The sequence below is a fragment of the Antennarius striatus genome, chromosome 7, assembly GCF_040054535.1.
Source record: "Antennarius striatus isolate MH-2024 chromosome 7, ASM4005453v1, whole genome shotgun sequence".
In the NCBI taxonomy this organism is placed as follows: Eukaryota; Metazoa; Chordata; class Actinopteri; order Lophiiformes; family Antennariidae; genus Antennarius; species Antennarius striatus.
The window spans coordinates 19,743,385-19,761,503 of record NC_090782.1 but is presented as its reverse complement, the minus strand read 5'-3'; the positions used below and the strand labels follow the sequence as shown (position 1 = coordinate 19,761,503).

At 38.4% G+C, this 18,119-nt stretch overlaps 2 protein-coding genes across 2 annotated transcripts; one reads left to right on the top strand and one right to left on the bottom strand.

The window, feature by feature from the left end:
* Window positions 1-689: 689 nt before the first annotated feature.
* Window positions 690-5,744, bottom strand: pgpep1 (pyroglutamyl-peptidase I). The gene is made up of 5 exons (XM_068320290.1): window positions 5,589-5,744; window positions 3,953-4,005; window positions 3,058-3,174; window positions 2,492-2,724; window positions 690-2,237 (listed from the first exon to the last, which is right to left on the bottom strand). Exons 1-5 carry the CDS (start codon window positions 5,620-5,622, stop codon window positions 2,042-2,044), a joined length of 633 nt encoding a protein of 210 aa, XP_068176391.1. The 5' UTR covers window positions 5,623-5,744; the 3' UTR covers window positions 690-2,041.
* A 1,591-nt stretch (window positions 5,745-7,335) lies between these two features.
* On the top strand, window positions 7,336-10,610 carry lsm4 (LSM4 homolog, U6 small nuclear RNA and mRNA degradation associated). Its single transcript, XM_068319783.1, has 5 exons — window positions 7,336-7,453; window positions 7,907-7,948; window positions 8,044-8,142; window positions 9,143-9,323; window positions 9,880-10,610. The coding sequence occupies exons 1-5, from the start codon at window positions 7,451-7,453 to the stop codon at window positions 9,990-9,992; spliced, it is 438 nt and encodes a 145-aa protein (XP_068175884.1). The 5' UTR covers window positions 7,336-7,450; the 3' UTR covers window positions 9,993-10,610.
* Window positions 10,611-18,119: the final 7,509 nt, after the last annotated feature.

The following is an 18,119-nucleotide window of genomic DNA, read 5'->3' as shown; positions in this document are numbered from 1 at the left end:
ATGTAAACTTTAGGCTTTTCATTGTAGCAAACATTTTCGGGACAGCTCTTCTTAACTCTTCCACGTTCCAGCACTCCAAAGCCACACAGTAAAACATCAGCACCTACAAACTCAACTATAAACTGCCCATCATTTCAAACACAACCAAGACAGGTTCAATAACATATGCTGGAATAAAATTAGGGTCAGTGAAGAAATTATCTGTTAAGCTTTTTTTTCAGATGCTACTTGTTGTTACAAACTGTTGTCCTGAATGACAATTACAATTACACACACTCTGCTAAAAAACAATTAGCTGATTTTTTTTGTGCTGAGGGAAACTATTAAATCTTAAAATTTGTACAAAAACTGATGAAGCTGTGCTGCATGGCATAGGCTAAAGGAAAAACAATTAAAACAACATTCAAGTTAAGGTTTACACCAAGTAGGGGCACCATCACAGACACAGTGACAGAATCTATTCCAGTTTGTTTCACAGGTCAGACAAACCAAAACTCAGGAAAATGAAGGCATACCTCACATGCATACATCTAAAACTGGAGGGGGGCTACTTGCATGCCTGTATGTTTGGGAAGCTACATATGTTAAGTTCAAGTGGATGAAAATAAAACTATTCAAGGAATCGCTTCATCAAATCAAATCCTAAAGTAAAGCAGCTATATTTGATTCAATGAGGGAAACAACAAAAAAAGCTTTAAATTAATGTTTAATAAAAATTAAGTCTGAAACCAATGTGGAAAATAAGCAAGAATTTGGGATTCTGCAATTTGGCTTTGAATGTTGCAAAAACAAGTTAAGTTTTTTCCTACAGTATAAGATTAAAAAAACAAACAATTTGTGCATTTTTGAAAAGTTATGCTACATATAGTTGTATTAACCAACAGTAAAAAGAACTTCACTGCCCATAATTCCAGTGCGGTCTTTTCAGTTTCTTTTCACAATTCAGTGAGTAATTACTGTATTAAATTAGAAAAGCAGGAAATATCGAACAGAAAAAAATAGGATAGATTTAGAACAGGAAACTGAATTTATGTGGTAACAATCCTAAAATTCAAAGTTGTCTCAGACAAACACTTATCTAAAAAAAACCAAAACATAAGATCTGTAAAATAACATTGCACAGCTTGGGGACAGATCTCAGTCTTTTGTTTTTTTGTTTTTTGGTGGGGGACTTTATCGTCAATGGGGTGCTAAACTGGGGAAAATGAGTTGGAACCAACCCGTTCCCTGATTTAAATAACCTTTGTAAAAGAAGGCAAATTTTTAACTTCTTATAAAGAAAAAGGACTAAAGAAAAAAAATTCAACATTAGGTGTGAAACGCAGTTGGAACACGATGTAGTTAGAAAGAAAATGGTAGTTAGCAAACACAGCTTACTTCTAAACATTTCTCCTTAAAACAATGCATCACATACGTTGATCCCTTGTATAGACTGAGGTGCAAACACCTGTTTAACAAAATATAATGTGACTGAACAAAGTTAAAGAATTGAGAATGAAGCATAATAAAGGTTAAATCCTGTGGAGCACAGCTTTCCCAAATGTGACTTTTACAACCATTTCCTAACCACATAAGGTGCATAATAGCGGTCACATTTGGAGTTCCAGGTTGTAATGTGCCACATTATAGATCCTCTACATATCAACAACTAAGAGTATCACATTTCTCCTATATTTTCATGATGAACATAAGGCTTTTCATGCATTGTAATCTCCAGAGTCAGAATGTTTAATGTTCCTCAAATTTGGGACAAAATGTTATGTTACAATATCCGAGGTTTGTCTGAGACGTCAAATTTTATCTTCTCACCATCAGGATATAATAAAAGTTAAATCAATCAGTGTGAGCAAAACATCACGTGATAACCTAAAACAAAGAGGAAAAAAAAACACTTGAAAGATCCCAGACACTGAAGTTTTCATTTCGTCCAAAGAGTAGACAAAAATTTAAAAAACACAAATTTTCTCGATTTGCAGTTCCGTGCAAAACATATCTTGTGTGGTGAAGGCTGGAGAGGCTGGTTGGCAACTTGGGAGGTCACTTAGTGGAAGTGCTGCTGGCAGTGGATCTTCTCTTCTGCCTGGTCCAGCAGCTCCAACATCTCTCGGACGATGGCCTGCAGCGCACGACCCAGGTCTTCCCTGCTGTAAGGCTTTCCAAGAGGAGGCACATGAATGAAGGCAGAGCGACCGTGGCTCAGATATAAGGACGTGTAGTAGGTGAAATCGCACAGATACCTGATTGGGACGAGAACAAATAAAAAAATGAGAAAACGGCCTGGCTATATGAATATTAAAGCGCTATAGTAGAGATTTATTTAAATTTTTTGGACACAGAATAGCTTTCTCTGCCTGATTAATGGGTACATATGTGCTGACAATTTTAACAAAAGCGCTTTAAAATCATTGCGTGAATAACAACTATGAATATCATCATTAACTAACCATTCACTCATTATAATTAAAAGGAAATAAATAAATTAAATAAATACCTTCCTGCATCTTTGGACACAGACACAGCTACTCCCAGTCCTGATGCAGCCACTCGCTTGCAGACTGATTCCATGTCAATAACGGAGTCAATACAGTCTGGGCCTCCCACAATGCAACACTGTGAATCTGGTCGAAAGCTGCTGTTATCCAGGCCCTTATAGCCATGATTTCTGCCGCACTTTTCCAGAGTGACAGTGGTGGCCATACCCGAGACTCCGACATGAACTACCAGCTGTTTAAAAAAAACAGACAATGAAAGATTGCTTTAAAATAAATATGGATCATCGCTGACATTTATGCAAGCCTGCGGGCTGTGAAAGCATCTGGGCCATGAAGCCTTTCGACTGAACCACAGCAGGGGAGGAATGCTGACTTAGTAGACCTTTTGCAATTTAGTTGAATACTCTTAGATTAATAAACTGATCCCAAAGGGCCATACAACCCTCTTGAAAACATTTAATCAAAATCTATTCATAACATTTCTTGTTATTCCTGCTAACAGACTAACATTACCTCCTTGGTGGAGGTAATAATGTGGTTAGGTCATATCATTATCTCCTCTTACCAAGGGCCGATGCTGCTTCCATAATGAAGGGACCAAACTCTGGACTGTCTGATACTCGACAGGAACCTCTGATACATGCAAGTCCACTTCACTCCCCAGTCCCAGTTTCTTCAATTCCTGTCAGTACAGCGAAAAATATTAAAGCTGAAATCCATCTTTGCTATTAAAAAAAAGCATTTTCTGTTTTCTGGAAACATCTCTGACAAAAAACAAAACAAAACAATGATCTCCAACTGCTACTGATTAAGCAAAGCTTTACAGACCTGAGTGGCTACCATCATAGGGTCAGGAGGATTTAATATCAAGTTGTTCAACAAAAAAATTACGAAATTTTCGTGATTTGTAGATGACCCACAACTAATGCAATCTTTAGTTTGAAAAGGCCCAAAAAAAACAAAAAACCAGACACATATGAGACAAATTTGCTTTTAAATCATAGAGTCATAGTAAACCAACACCTCCCCCAATTTTCCTGCAGGACAAATGGCCCTGGACACTGACCCCCACTTGTATTGAAAGAGGCTTGTTTGACCACGTCTGTGACCTCGCCACAATGCGGCCTATTGTTTGTCTTCAATATCCTTATCAAGCCTGTCTAGACACCCTGACAACCCCGGTCATCCCCCACATGCAGTTTCCCCCATAGAAAGCAGACGACTGCGGACGCACTGCTGCACGGCGTGAAGCCGGTCCGCAACCATCAAAGCTCCTTATGAGCAATATGGAAAAAACAAGCCATAGAGATACAACCCATTTATAATCAATGCACCGTCTTGTATTTCAATGACGTCATTTACTATAATGATTAACAACAGTCTTCTACTGATTTAAGAACTTCATGCTGATGTCATCCACAGGAAAAAAAGAGCATGCAAACAGAAGAGGTGAATCACACCTGTACTGCAACCCAGCTTGCGTTGACAGTGTGCTCTCCAAATGGCCCAAAACCTGCAAAACATGTTACAAAGGTGAGTGAACTATGAACTATGAAGGAGTTCATGTCTCTACACGCAATGACATTACATAACAACACAAGCAGCAAACACATGGTTGCATTTCATTTTGGTTTGTGAAAGTCCTTGTAATATTACACGTTCTGCATGCTGTAATGGTTAAAAGAGATGGTTGTATGAGTTGGCGTGTTTGTTTTTAGTTGAGTTTCTGCAGTTTCAGTATTTCCATTAGTGCTTTCCTTGAAGCGTCTAATTATAATCAATGGTTCACTAAAACTCCTAACCATGTATCCCTCCATGAGACCTACAAAATGCAGCAGCAGCTTAGGGGTATTCACTCAAGCTTGTTTGGATAGGGATCTATAACTGTTCCCCTTCCACCAACACCCTTCTGAGGGTCAGCAGGTCCCTGGGGACTGAGCGGAGGGGGCATCAGTCTGTCTGACAGGCTGCTGAAAAGGAGCATAGCAAGGGGCCGGCAGCTGCCAGTCGGTCGCTATTGTGTCGGGGCAGTTCCCAAGCAAGAAACGATCCTCTATCAGCTGGGACTGCCAGCTTCAGCACCTCTTTGTGTCTGAAAACAAGTCACTAGTTGTGTTAGCTTCCACAACTCTGGAAAATAATTTGAAGAAATAAAAGAATATTAAAAGGACTTATTTATTTAGCTTGGGTTTTTTCATATTCAAGTCAAAGCAATGCAGTGTTTTTTTTCTAAAAATAAACATGTAAAGCAGCATCTAAGAGCTCAGTGGGACCCAAACCAGAAGAAAATGAAATGCCTTTCACACAAACAATTATTCAGAATACAACACACATAAATTGAAGACAGTGATTTGGTTAGCTTTAAGGTTTCTTTTAACCAGTTTGTCCAGATGTCTGGACTAAGGTCTGAGTTGAGCACAAATCCAACAAAAAAAAAACAACCTCATAATACACAGCCATGAAGAAGGAAAACTCCAGCATTTTTCTTCATACAGTTAAGATTAAGATGTTTTCAGGATTACAATAAAGTCTCTCCTTATTTTGGTTGGAAGACCAACCAAAATGCAAAATATTTTGGTCATTTTTCTAAATTAGATAATTAGACCGTCATTTGTTGTTTCAATAATCAATAATCTTTTACTGTAACTCTGCTATCATGATAACAACCAAATCAAATGCCTGAAAAAAACACTGATTATAATTCGTCACATCATTTATGAAAATAGCAGCTATTAAATCAATCGAAGCTCTGGTGATGTTCTGATCTCTGTTGATCTTGGTTCTGTTTTTACACCTAAATATTTAACTGGCTTTGTTTGTCGTGGCCTTTCAAGACAGACATAATCTGATACAACAAAAAGATAATTTGCCATTACTATATTTATCGTTAGCCTCTTGTGTCACACATACATCACGGATAAAACGAGGAGGGAAATGTTTCTGCTAACTGTCTACAAGTGTCGCTGACTCGAGCAGGAGCAGCAGACGCCATTAAAGCCAGACTAGCTGTCATCGACACAACTTTTACTCCACTTCACCTTGCTGTCCAGTTGGTCACAAGACACGACAGGAATAGTTGATAAAAGACGAACGAACCCGTAACGACTACCGTCCGTTTGCTGTTGTCCATCTCTCGCCGTGTTAAAAACGATCAGCTGCTTCTTCTGATCTTTGTAGTTGAATCCGGATCGCGGTCGGAGTCGGCAGCAGCCTCCACGGTTGACGGCTTCAACCAGACACAAATAAAGACCCCGGTAGTCCTCGAAGCGGGGTACGTCAGAAAAGTGACGTCATCACGTCACCAATAGGACGTTCGTTGTGATACGTGGATAGGAATCAGTCACAGTCAGGAGGACCTGACAAATAAAACAAGATGGAATCAGACAGAATAGATTTATTCATTTCAAAATAATCAACTGAATTAGATGAACAAACTTTCTGTTTTCATTTTCTCTTTCTCTTTAGACGGGACAGTTGTTTGAGTGGTGCTTGGTTTGATTATCAAACTTCATTAAAAAAAACCTGTCAGATTTGTTTAACTATTGTTTATGGTGTAAAAGGTATCATTAGAACAGTAATACTGTGTTATTTCAATTTACCCTGCACCTTTATTGTAACCAAACTAGCTCTTCTTGATTAATAAATAAACCTTGGGGATATTTTAACTGTTCAAGTAAATAGAAATGTTTCATTACAGATCATAATATTGTTATAATCTTTATTTATTCATGTGATCATTTAAAACAGGGATAGCGACAGGTGTAGCTAGACTCACTTCACTGGGCCCACATGATCTACTATTGATCTGTGCGGCAGTAGAGCTTCACATGCTGGTTTCAACAGCCTCCTGTAGTAGGAAGTGGTTTAGTTTGTGCATATATTAACAAAGCAGCGATAATTATCGTTGAGGAATCTTGATATTCAGGTGGCACAGTGGTGCAGAGCAAGATGATCCAGGTTTGAGTCCTACTCTGTGCAGAGTAGAGGGTTAGGGTTAGGGGTTAAGGATAGTTTAGGGTTAGTTTAGGGCTAGCATTGGGTTAGGGTTAGTTTAGGGCTAGCAAGGGGTTAGGGTTAGTTTAGGCCTGGGGTTGGGTTAGGGTTAGTTTAGTGTTAGGTTTAAGGTTAGGGTTAGGGATAGTTTAGGGTCAGTGTTAGGGCCGCGGACCAGTACAGGTCCATGGATCAATTGGTACCGGGCTTCACAGAAAGAATATAATAATAATAATAATAATAATATAATAATAATAATAGACCTTTATTGTCCCACAGTGGGGAAATTTGTGATATATAACTTATATTATTTCCATTTTAATTATTATCTGATTGTAAATGATGTTTTGTTTTGGTAAATCACCGGATTTCTCCACCACATCTGTCCATGACTCACTCTGAACGCAAAAGGCTTGCCTGCGTCACATGACTACCTTCTTAAAGGAGCCGCTCTAGCCGGTAACACAGAATACCGGGGCATTGGCGCTGAATTGAAACTCCCAAACCACAAAAATAAATAAAGAACAAACGTGGGCGCGATGTTACGAGGACGCTGCTAATTAAGTTGTATACACATGGGATTCACGTTTATTATTACATTTAGGGGGGGGGGGGCAGTTTTTATGGTGGTTGTATCATTTTAGTTAGTCATATTTATCCGTCACACCACAAAGTCTCACATTAAACCGGTCAGTGGCGCAAAAATGTTGGGGTCCACTGGTGTAAAATACTGTACAGCGCTGTACTGTATGTTGTACTGTACTGTGTATGGTTTCAAAATGTGTTGCAATGACTATTCTGAACTGTAGAGGGCAGCAACCAATATTGTGTCATTAGTTACGTGCCGCGCCGAAGCTCAGTGCACCGGAACTTCACCAGAAGTAGAAGAAGAGTAGGACGTAAAATCGTGTCTGTGCGGGTTTAGCACAGTAAATAAAACACAAAGCGAAAGATATAATATCACAATGGTAGGTATTTCACTAAATTGCTCAGATAAAACATGGCAGGTATGCTTGCTACTCAGTGGCAGCACCCTTTCACTTGCTCACTACATGATGCTCCGTACGCTAAAGCTAGCTTATCTTAGCATAAGGTGCTAAATTGAACGTTGCTCATACACAATGGTGCTTTGGATTGTATCAGTAAACAGGTACAGAAAGCTTGTTGACAGTGCTTGAAGGGTGATGGTAGTTTTTTTTTTCTATCCACAGCAATAACTATATATACTGTGATGATAGGACTAAAAACAAACAACATGTTTTGTTGAAGTATCAAAATTGTGAACACTGACGCTCACCGCTGGGTGAATTATGAATTTTCCACTGTGGCAGGTGTTGTGTATTAACAGGTATTGTTGATGGCAGCTCAGTACCTACGTGTGACGCTTCTTCTTTCTTTTTCTTTTTTTTTTAAATTTGTAGCTTCCCCTATCTCTACTGAAGACTGCCCAAAACCATCCCATGGTGAGGAGATCATCAGGCATCATTCTTAAATAGCTTTGCCTGTTATTCTAAACCCCAAATGTGTTTGCTTTTTGGCTTGGGTTTTCTTTCTGCAGCTGGTGGAGTTGAAGAATGGAGAGACATACAATGGCCACCTGGTCAGCTGTGACAACTGGATGAATATCAACTTGAGAGAAGTCATCTGCACCTCAAGGGTAAAGCTAAACCCTAATTTTGTTGCTTTGTGTGTGCTAATGAAAGTAAATCTTAACAGCCCGGGGTTAATACAGAGTTTTAGCTGTAGGTGTCAGTATTGTCTGCAAAGTAGAGATGTGCAGCATCACTACTAGCAACAGAGACAACCACTGTCTACTAAATATGTGCTGAAGCTTTTTCTTTTTTTTTTTTAATAGTTGCTACTATTGTATATAGCTTTTTTGTAGAAAAAGGCTAGAATGGGATAGCTTATCTGAATCAGAATACTTTATTGATCCCCATAGGGGGAATTGCCACAGGCAAATCAGAATAATGCTTAAGAAAATTTGGCCCCTCTGTCTAAAAGCCTCATATAGTGCCATTCATCTCTCGTGACTTTTCACATCTAGACACTTCCCCCACATTTTCTGCAAATCATTGTGGTCTGGATATGCACCAATACATTCCTTTTAGGGTTAAGATCTAGTGACTTACCAGGTCAAACTATCATAGCCTGAGAGTCTGTTGACAGATGAGGGAAACAGCTGGGTACATAAAACAGTACAATAAACAAGATAGCATGAGTTCTAAGACATGTGGACTACATTAGCAAAATGTGCCCTTGCGCATTGGCATTAACACACTCTACCTCACCTCATCCCGGATTTGTGGTAGGCAGCCATGTGATACCGCACACACATTCTATTGGCTGACGGCGTCCGGAAGTGCGCTACACTCTGAGTCTCGGACTTCCGTGAGACACAAAAGTGCTTTAAACAGTCGATAAGAGTGTCGGAAAAGGTAATACAGATAAAAGGTTGTTTAATAACAATATGGGGAGGGTTTATAAACATTTGAATTACCATAAATAATAAGATAAATCATCGCTATATCGCGAAATTTGCTATTAGCGCGTGGTTCCTGGAACGCACTAACAGCAAGTAATGAAGGCGCACTGTATATGAAATTTAGAAAGTTGTATTGTGATTAGCTTTCATTGATGCTATCACTGTCTGATAGGATGGAGACAAGTTCTGGAGGATGCCTGAGTGCTACATTAGAGGAAGCACAATCAAGTATCTTCGAATCCCAGATGAAATCATTGACATGGTGAAAGAGGAGGTTGTTTCAAAGGGCCGTGGACGTGGCGGTGCCCAGCAGAACAAACAGCAGGGCAAAGGTAGAGGAGGAGCTGGCCGAGGTGAGTGGAAACATTAACACCCGATTAGAAAGATAATGTTTGTGTAAGTGCCCTATACTCTCCAAATGTGTTGTGTTGTCAAAGAAGCTGTCACATTTTAAAAAGTTTTTTTTTTTCCTAAGTCAATGTAATGTTTTTTTGTCATGTTGACAGCTCTGATGCTTAAGGATCAGTCACCACCTTTATCAATGTTAGTAGACCAGAACACAGTCCGTAGTTCTTTGAGAACCCTACATGCTTAACAGTCTTCACTCTTAATACAGGCTGCTTTTGTACCACTGAAATGTTCACATGTAACTTTATAATATACTGTACATTTTACTCTTTCCTTTTGTTACCTTGAAGAGTTGGAGTGTTGCTGTTTTTATGAGTTAGTGGAAAAAATTACAGATGCAAAAATTACTAAATAGACATTTGTGCTTTTTCAAGTAAGCCTTTTTCCTTTTTAATGAAAACACTCAAAAGTTGAAACAAAAGCATTTTCTGAACAATGATCACAGCCAGCAAAAGTTACCACAAGTTTCTGTCATTCTTTTGAACTTATTTCTCTCTAAAGGTCTGTTTGGTGGTCGTGGGCGAGGAATGACAGGACCTGGCCGGGGCCAGCAACTGCAGCAGCAGCAGGATAAGAAACCAAGTAAACCACAGGGAATGAAGAATCAGCACTGACAAACTAGATCATACTGTTACATACACTCACACACACATGGCACACATAGTGATTACTGCTTCAGTTAAGGAAGACAGTTTGTTGTTTCCCTCTAGTGTGATGTAAGGAAAAAAACCATAGCAGAAATCATTGGAAGAAGATAAAACTGTGCTTTTGCACATTTGTTTTCAGGATCTGTAAGTTGCTTTTTTTATTATGGTCTGTGTGTCAATCACAAATGATAAGTATTTTGAAAAGGTTCATGTAAAATCAGACCGAATTAATTTTTCTTTTAAGTTCATGTTTTGGTAGCTTTCATGGTAAAGAAGCTCCCCAGCCCCAATATCTATGGCATGTTTTTATTTTCTTTAACTTGCTCTTCATTTTAATGTGGTTTACAACATTCTCTGAGGATTTTTTTCATCCTTTTTGTCTGTATGCTGCATTGAATGGTCTGATTACTGCAAGAGACTAATATTCAGTCCCTAAAAATAAAAAAAATAAAAAAATATTCTCATATTCTTCCGTCTGACATGGATAAGTCCAACCTATGTTGTGTTTGGTTGGATTGTGTTTATTTTTGTAACAAAAGACAATGTTGTAATTTATTTACATGAGACCATGAGAATTAAAAACCTTTGTTAAAGCTTTTGTGTTTATTGAGAGCACATTCTCTCCATTGAGTTTTGTGAACAGTTGGCTGCATTTGAACTGGGAAAAGTACAATGAGGACAAAAGTTAAAATGTCACAGAAAACCTCAACACAGTTCTCAATAAATACTCATACATATCTGCAGCAGAATTTAAAGGACCTACACAGAGTAGAGCTACTATTCCTTAAATAGATTTATCTATTACCAAAAAATAATATATCAAAAAATACTGACAAAGGAAAAATTAGTTATGCTTAGAGATATTTATTCCTAGTGTAAGATATAACCCAAGCAACCCCAATTCACTGTAATACAGTGAATACATGTTACATTTAACACATTATGTTAAAGCTTTTGTAAATGCTTCCCAGTCAATTTTGCTATTTTAATACAGTCCATAACAATTCTTGGCTCAACACTACCTTTCTAAATAAGGACATAACATGTTGACATGTTTTGGAAATTTGTAAGTTTTATCTAAAATTTTATTTTGAACTACCAATTTTTCATTCAATCAAAATCTAAACTTATACTCAGTCATCCAGGTCAAGATAAATCAAGAAGAGCAAAAAATATTGAGCTGGACTTGAATTAATTTGGTTAAAGGTGTTTCATCTTTCATCCAAGAGGCTTCTTCAGATCTAGCAGAGTGTTAGAGTCCAAAATTTTAATGTGTTTAAAATAGGTGCATACAATTTAGTAAACATATCAACCAGATTTTGAGTTCTCTCATCATAGAATGGACCAAAATTCAACTCATAACCATGGAGACAAAGCAAATAAAAATGTACTTCCCCCCACAGCAAACAGCACTGTGTTCGGTTGCTGTTTGCTTCAAGTTTATTTGGAAAATATTGAATAGTATTTAAGTTCCGCTCCAGAAATGAAACCCAGTGCCAGTATGAGAACAAGCCCAACATCGGAAATGTAAAAATAGAAACCACAAAAATCCCTAAAAAGCCAAAGGCTCCCGTTCTGTAAAGGCTACTTTGTTTTGAAAATCAATGTACCGGTATTCTGTTTTTAGTAATACACTATCACACATCACACATTTCTGGCAGGTCATAATTAATGATTGTGAGTATATAAATGGAATATTAAAATTGGACTTGAATGGAACTCCTGCATAGTATACTATGAAACATAATCTATGGCAGATCATGCATCAGATGTTATATACGGGCATAGAAAGTGTCAACTGCACTAAATCCTTCATCGACAGTCACTCAAATGAGCAAAAGCTTTATCACATGATGAGACAATAAATGCATGAGATGGCAATGTCAGCCAGCCAGACATTCAGCCTCTTTTTTTCTATGTAGGATGAAACCTGAGTAAACCAATGTATGTAATTGATTTGGCTCTCTGAAGTTCTCACCGTCTCTCCTGTGAAGTAAGTCTGTAGCTCACTAATGGAATCATTTGAATTGAATGATAGATGTTATTTTTTCTCCTGCCTCCAACCTCACGCATGAGTGTGAATCCATTTCCATTTCTTCCATCTACTCAGATCCTCCCATTCCCAACTCGTCCAGCAGCCGTCAGTAGAGAACTCCACTGCCTGAGCCAACAGCAATATGTCTAGTGACCTTACAGCTGTTTTCCATTCTCCCTATTGCAGCCCAGTAGAAACCCTCAGGCAGTACCTTTCCATTGCCAGTCTGTCTCACTTACCAGTGAGTTAACCATAGGTCTTTGCTATGGTTAGCCCCTTTGCTACCTGTGTGGCCTCTTAGTGCTGTGGATTCTTTCTTTTTTTTGGCTTGTCTATTGTTACCAACCGTTCACTCAACACATAACAACGATTGGAACGATTTTTCTAATCTTATTTTGCCCCCACCGCCTGCATCCAGGCTCCAAATTAACATTTTTGATTTTTTTGTTATATCCTGTTCTGCTATCAGGATGAACAACAACACCCACACCCACATGCAGTAGATGCCTAACACACATATTTAGGATGAAGTATTTTTCAAGGCAATCATATTTTTTCCCTAAAGCTCTGACTTTGTTTAATCCTCAATGATGCGCCTCATGAATCGTCTTCCTTTTCTTAGATCTATATGCATAACTGCACCGACTTTGCTTTATGAGAGCTGTCATTATGCACGGATGCAAATGTGGTATAGACATTAATGTTGACATGCTGTTGAATGAAATGGACTTATCTGTGTTTTTAGATAGCAGGACATTATGACATCATAGCTAACAATTCCTCCTGGATATGCACCTCTAGTTTGAGAGAAAAAAATTTTGCCAACAGGAAGGCTTGTAAAAGGTGTTTGGAGAGCTAGAGCAGGACAACTGCAAGAATAAACACAGCAGGCAGAATAGACTGGAGGCTAGAACAAGCTTTGAAATGTAATTAAATTCAAAACTAAACTCCCCTCTGAAGCAGCTGCATTGCCCAAAGGTCTATTTCACAGTGAAGCTAAACAGTAAGACATTTTGAGTTCATATGGGGGGGGGTAAATATGTGATTCCCCCCCACTCCCCAAAAAAAGCATGTATGCATAATAACCTAGATGGCATTTGTGAGGGAAAATAGCACAATTTCTGCTGCCTCTGAAGTCCATGCTCAAGGAGCGTGTTAAATCGTATCATCTCAATGCCAGACTGAATTATTAACCATGCTAGCAGGCTGTGTGTGTGTGTGTGTGTGTGTGTGTGTGTGTGTGTGTGTGTGTTTGTGTGCACACATGCATGCTAATCTCAGTGCTGAGCTTGAGTCCCCCTCCTCTTCGTTACCACCCACACACCTCTTCCACACACAGACACACCGCTGCAGTCGCCAGCCAATCACTACACCTCTCTTCCTTTCAACTCCCCTTACCTGCGTCACTCTGCATGTGTTGCCATGGCGATCATTGATGCCCCCCCCCACACTTTGTCTCTCTGCCTCCTCCAGTATGTGGATGAAACCGACTTGTGGCTGATGATGCAGGCAGGCTGCAGACGTCATCACTTCCCTTGGGAAGGAGGCCTATTTTTACTGCTGGGCACAGAGTATACCAAGCTGCCCGACATATTTATGGAACCGCATCTAATTCCAGCCTGCCAGGAAAAATCTCCCCCCTACGCTCTGAAACTCTCTCTGCATTAATTTAACACAAAAATGCTTTTCCTCACGAGGCATATTTTTATCTCTTGAGCTGATTTGGCAGAATGTCTGATGGCGATAGGAAATCTCATTCTATTATCCGTACTGCTTTTTCTTTAATTTCCTATTTAGATTCCACTCACACACACACACACACACACACACACACACACACACACACACACACACACACACACACACACACACACACACACACACACACACACACAAACTAACCCTCCAGGAGGTCAGAGGTGAACGGTCACCACAGAGCACCGGAGCTAGCAGAAATGTAATTGCACAAAGACTCTTGAACTGAGCAGACAACTTCATTGCCCACAGGTTTCTAACTGCTCATTTTTGGAACCGTGGAATTGTGTTAAGTTTTTGATTCAGAACTGTCACAGCCAGGTCATTCAAAAGGAAAACCGAACGGACAAATAAAAATATGCAACAAACAGCTTTAAATCTAGAATGTGGTGCAGGGGAAAAACAGGAAACACCAATCATCTGTAAGCGTATCTTATGTTAAATATGGTATACCTGCAATGAAGATCAGTGTGTCTATGACCCATTTTGTGGGGTCTGATACACACCCAGTGGGGCAAAAACAAGTTGCACCTGAATTCCATTTCATTTATATCACATTGCATTACACCTCACTTTTGTTTTGTTTTTCAAATTCTGGAAATTGTAAGGAATAATTCCACAGCAGCAAACATTTTCACAGTTGGTTCATGTTCCGACAGTTGTACAGTAGCAGTGGATATTATATACACACTGAAATAAAGGTCACACCCAGGTCCCTTTATCAACGGGTGGGTCAAGTTGTGCTGACAGTGCTTTCAGAGGTAACATGGGCGGTACCAGAGTGTTTTCATCATTGAGGGTTCTATGGCCTCTACATTCATTACATTCTGTCCCGTCCAGTTTCACCTGAACTCCTGCCAGACAAAGATGTTCTTTGGACAGTTCACACAGATTAGCACTTACAAATCACTGAGTACCAAGACAAGTGACAAGACTCTTTTTTTTTTTAAACCTAATTTAAGCAATTAATGCTTACTTTGACTGTTTCGCTATTTAAGTTTCCCCATAGCAAAATTCTGGAGAAGCAGAGAGGGGCTTCTGGTGTCATCTACTCCCAAGGTGTATGGAGAAAGTGAAAATGCCTGAAAAACTCCACCAATACTTGCAGTTCCAGGAATAAATTTATTATCAGATCAACTTATTTCTGCTTCATCTGCGTGCCATAGAAAAATAGCAAGTGTTCCTACATTCAGATGGTCAGTGAACAGTCATTAGTTAACCTGGTGAAGTATTCATGTTGTTCTAAGAACACAAATGCTCACTATGACCTATTCCCACCTGTTTCCACAGAAGCAATGTATTTTCTGTTAAACATGTACAAATTGGATGTAATAATTTGCAAATGCTTTTTTTAAACTCATGGTACAAAGACAGAATATTTCACTTCATTACTCCATTCCATAATTTTAGTAATTCAATTCCTGTTAATATATAATTGGCAGTAATTTCATTGATTTTGATTGAGGTGAAAGTGCAACCTGAAAAAGCCTCAGTCATTCACAAACACAGATGGGGTGAGGTTTGAGCTTTGTGAACGACATGATCGTAAAACTGCTCCTCCTCAAATAATTACATTCTCTATTCATTCACGTTGCACACAGAATTAGGGCTTTTCGAAATAATGCAAATGATCTGTAACAGTAGTACATTTAGTTCCTCAACCATCAACACTACAATTCAAGTTTACACACAGATATGACTATAAGGTTTGGTTAGACCTCCTCTTCATTTTATCACGCATGCCCAAACTAAGAAACATACTTGTCATTCAGGCACTGCAACTCTGCAGGCCAGGATCAAGACGTGACATTTATCTACTTTAAAGAATGTCTTGCACAGCATTTAATTACACCTGAGAGCAGTTGCCAGATTACATTCCACTGAAGCAAAACACTTCTATGACATGTTGGCCTTCATTAGCTTTCAGACATTAAGTTGGATAGTTGAGTACAAAATGTCCCCGATCGCTTTTGGGTTAAACAGAAATTGAATTGTTCCAACTGATGCCAGAAATTCCTGACATATGCTTTGACATGTAGCACACAGTTGCAGATTGAAACTGACACTGATGACCTCGAGTTACTCCTCAGCACAATTAAACCCATTTGAACATTTTTGTAGCACAGCCCATTGTAAAATTATGACACATTTAAAAGGTATTTACTAAGTGCTACATTTGTGGAAATCTAGATGGTGATATCATGTCAGGAATCCTGAAAGGGTTAGCTTCATACTGAATGATGACTATGTGTATTTTTTAATCTTTCAATCTGCTGATAATTTACAGTATAAAATACAGATTTTATCTAGTTTCCTGCCTGCAAAGAAGATAAAACTGTGTCAATGTTTGTGTAAATCAGAATATGTCTGAAGCTTTTTAAAAATACAGATTCATCTTTGACATTATGAGCTTTGGCATCTGCTAACACGCTAAATATACGCATATACTGATGCAGGATCATCTGACTTTTTTTAATGCAACACCACAAGCAGGTAAAATTTTAAATCCCTGTCTACAGAAATATTTTTTATCGAAAGTATGAGTTGTTCTATTGTTGCGGAGTTGTTTCATCTGTTGTATAATTCCTCCTTGAGCACAACAGTTCAATCTGCTATTTCTGTTTTCATTTACGTTGTGCGTCATTTCAAAAATCACTTTGGAGGTGAAAACGAAAGTCATTTTAAGTCACATTTTTACTTTATGTTGACAGTGACATAGTTTGAAATACGCAAGCTTTGGTAATCATGTCAATCAAATTTGAATTATAATGGATTCAATTGAGTTTTCCACACCTGCACTCACAAAGAAAAGTACATTTTCCTTTGTGAATTGTATGGTCTTCACTAGAATGACACAGGAGCAAAGAAAATTGAAATAATGCAATTGATTTTGCCAACTACTATCTGCTGTTTGTCAAATATGAAGATATAAAATGTTTACTTCATGAATTTGATACTTAAAAAAGAAAAACATTCTAGTCAACATTTCTAATCAACTCATGCTGACAGTGTGATTTAATTCAGATTATTCTCAGTACAGTGTTCAAAAATGTTTAAAAATGTCTTACTTTCCTCACTGAAAATATGTTTTATTCATACAATTTATTGCCGCATAATAAATTAAAGGGTCAGGAGAAATAAATAATGAATTGTGTGTGTGTGTGTGTGTGTGTGTGTGTGCGTGTGTGTGTGTGTGTGTGTGTGTGTGTGTGTTGCATCCTTTTGCGATTATTGCAAGCCCTTCTTTCTTGACTGTAACCCCACTCTCTCTATAATATTTTCGGACTAGAGTATCTCTAGAGTATCTCTCCTCTGTTGGTTTACCCTGCAAACCCCCCAACCCCACCTCCATTTCCGCCACAACACTGAGAGATGCAGCATCATGTGATCCACCCACGTAAAGCTTTGCAGTGATGGATGGCGCCTACCTGTGACGCACATATCTCCTCTGTGTAACCCTTTATTAGCCAGAACACTGTTCAATAATTAGGAAATCAAGGACCCATATCCATTCTGTGGTTGCTTTATGGGATGTATTTAGGTCATTGCTGTTTGTGTCTGTCTGTCTGTCTGTCTGGACCAAATTCAAACACCACATCAGGAAGCAAAGCAAATATTTGTCACAATATAATCTATGTTTAGTAACTTAATATGTGGCATATAAATCTTCTGACATTGCTTGTTTCTTAGTGGGTCCCTAGCAAAAGGGAGGAAATTATTCTCTCTTTTACTCTGTCCTTGAGTAACAGAATCTCTGATTATTCTGGTTGTGGATTTCTTACACTTTCTTTAACACATTTAAAATAAAAATGTATTAGTGGAGGGTCCTTGGTCTAAATGTATTATCTGAATTACATTTACACTTAGAGTGTATTAAAACTTGTAGCACAAAGTGATGATTATATTCATGTAAAATTGTGGTGGGCATACAAGACAGGAAACCTGGTAAAATTATAAAATGAAACAAAATTAATGTGTTGACTGTCGTAGGAGGGAAAATTCTGGTAAAATGTGCCAGCCATGCACAAACAAAGCTCATACTGTGTGAAGTGCTTTCATCATTCATGGAGAATAAATGTGCTGAAAAGAAAATGTCATGCCCATTTTCATTTTTCAACTAACCAGTATGCTAAATGTGTAGGGGAATGTTGCATTATTTTAATTAGAAATAGATACCACTTTCACAATATTCGTGTGACTTTTGCATTAGATTATATATGTTAGATGTGAAACCAAATCCAAAACTAAAATAATTTAAAAACCTTTCATTGATCAGATGATATGAGATCGGATTAGTGATGTGG

Coding starts and splice junctions, on each gene's coding strand:
- pgpep1 (XM_068320290.1), bottom strand. CDS start 5,622: ATGGACAACAGCAAACGGACGGTAGTCGTTACGG. Junction 3,175..3,952: donor CAAGCTGGGTTGCAGTACAG/GTGTGATTCACC, acceptor CTGTACTGACAG/GAATTGAAGAAACTGGGACT. Junction 2,238..2,491: donor GTGTCCAAAGATGCAGGAAG/GTATTTATTTAA, acceptor CGTCCCAATCAG/GTATCTGTGCGATTTCACCT.
- lsm4 (XM_068319783.1), top strand. Junction 8,143..9,142: donor AAGTCATCTGCACCTCAAGG/GTAAAGCTAAAC, acceptor ACTGTCTGATAG/GATGGAGACAAGTTCTGGAG. Junction 9,324..9,879: donor TAGAGGAGGAGCTGGCCGAG/GTGAGTGGAAAC, acceptor TTCTCTCTAAAG/GTCTGTTTGGTGGTCGTGGG.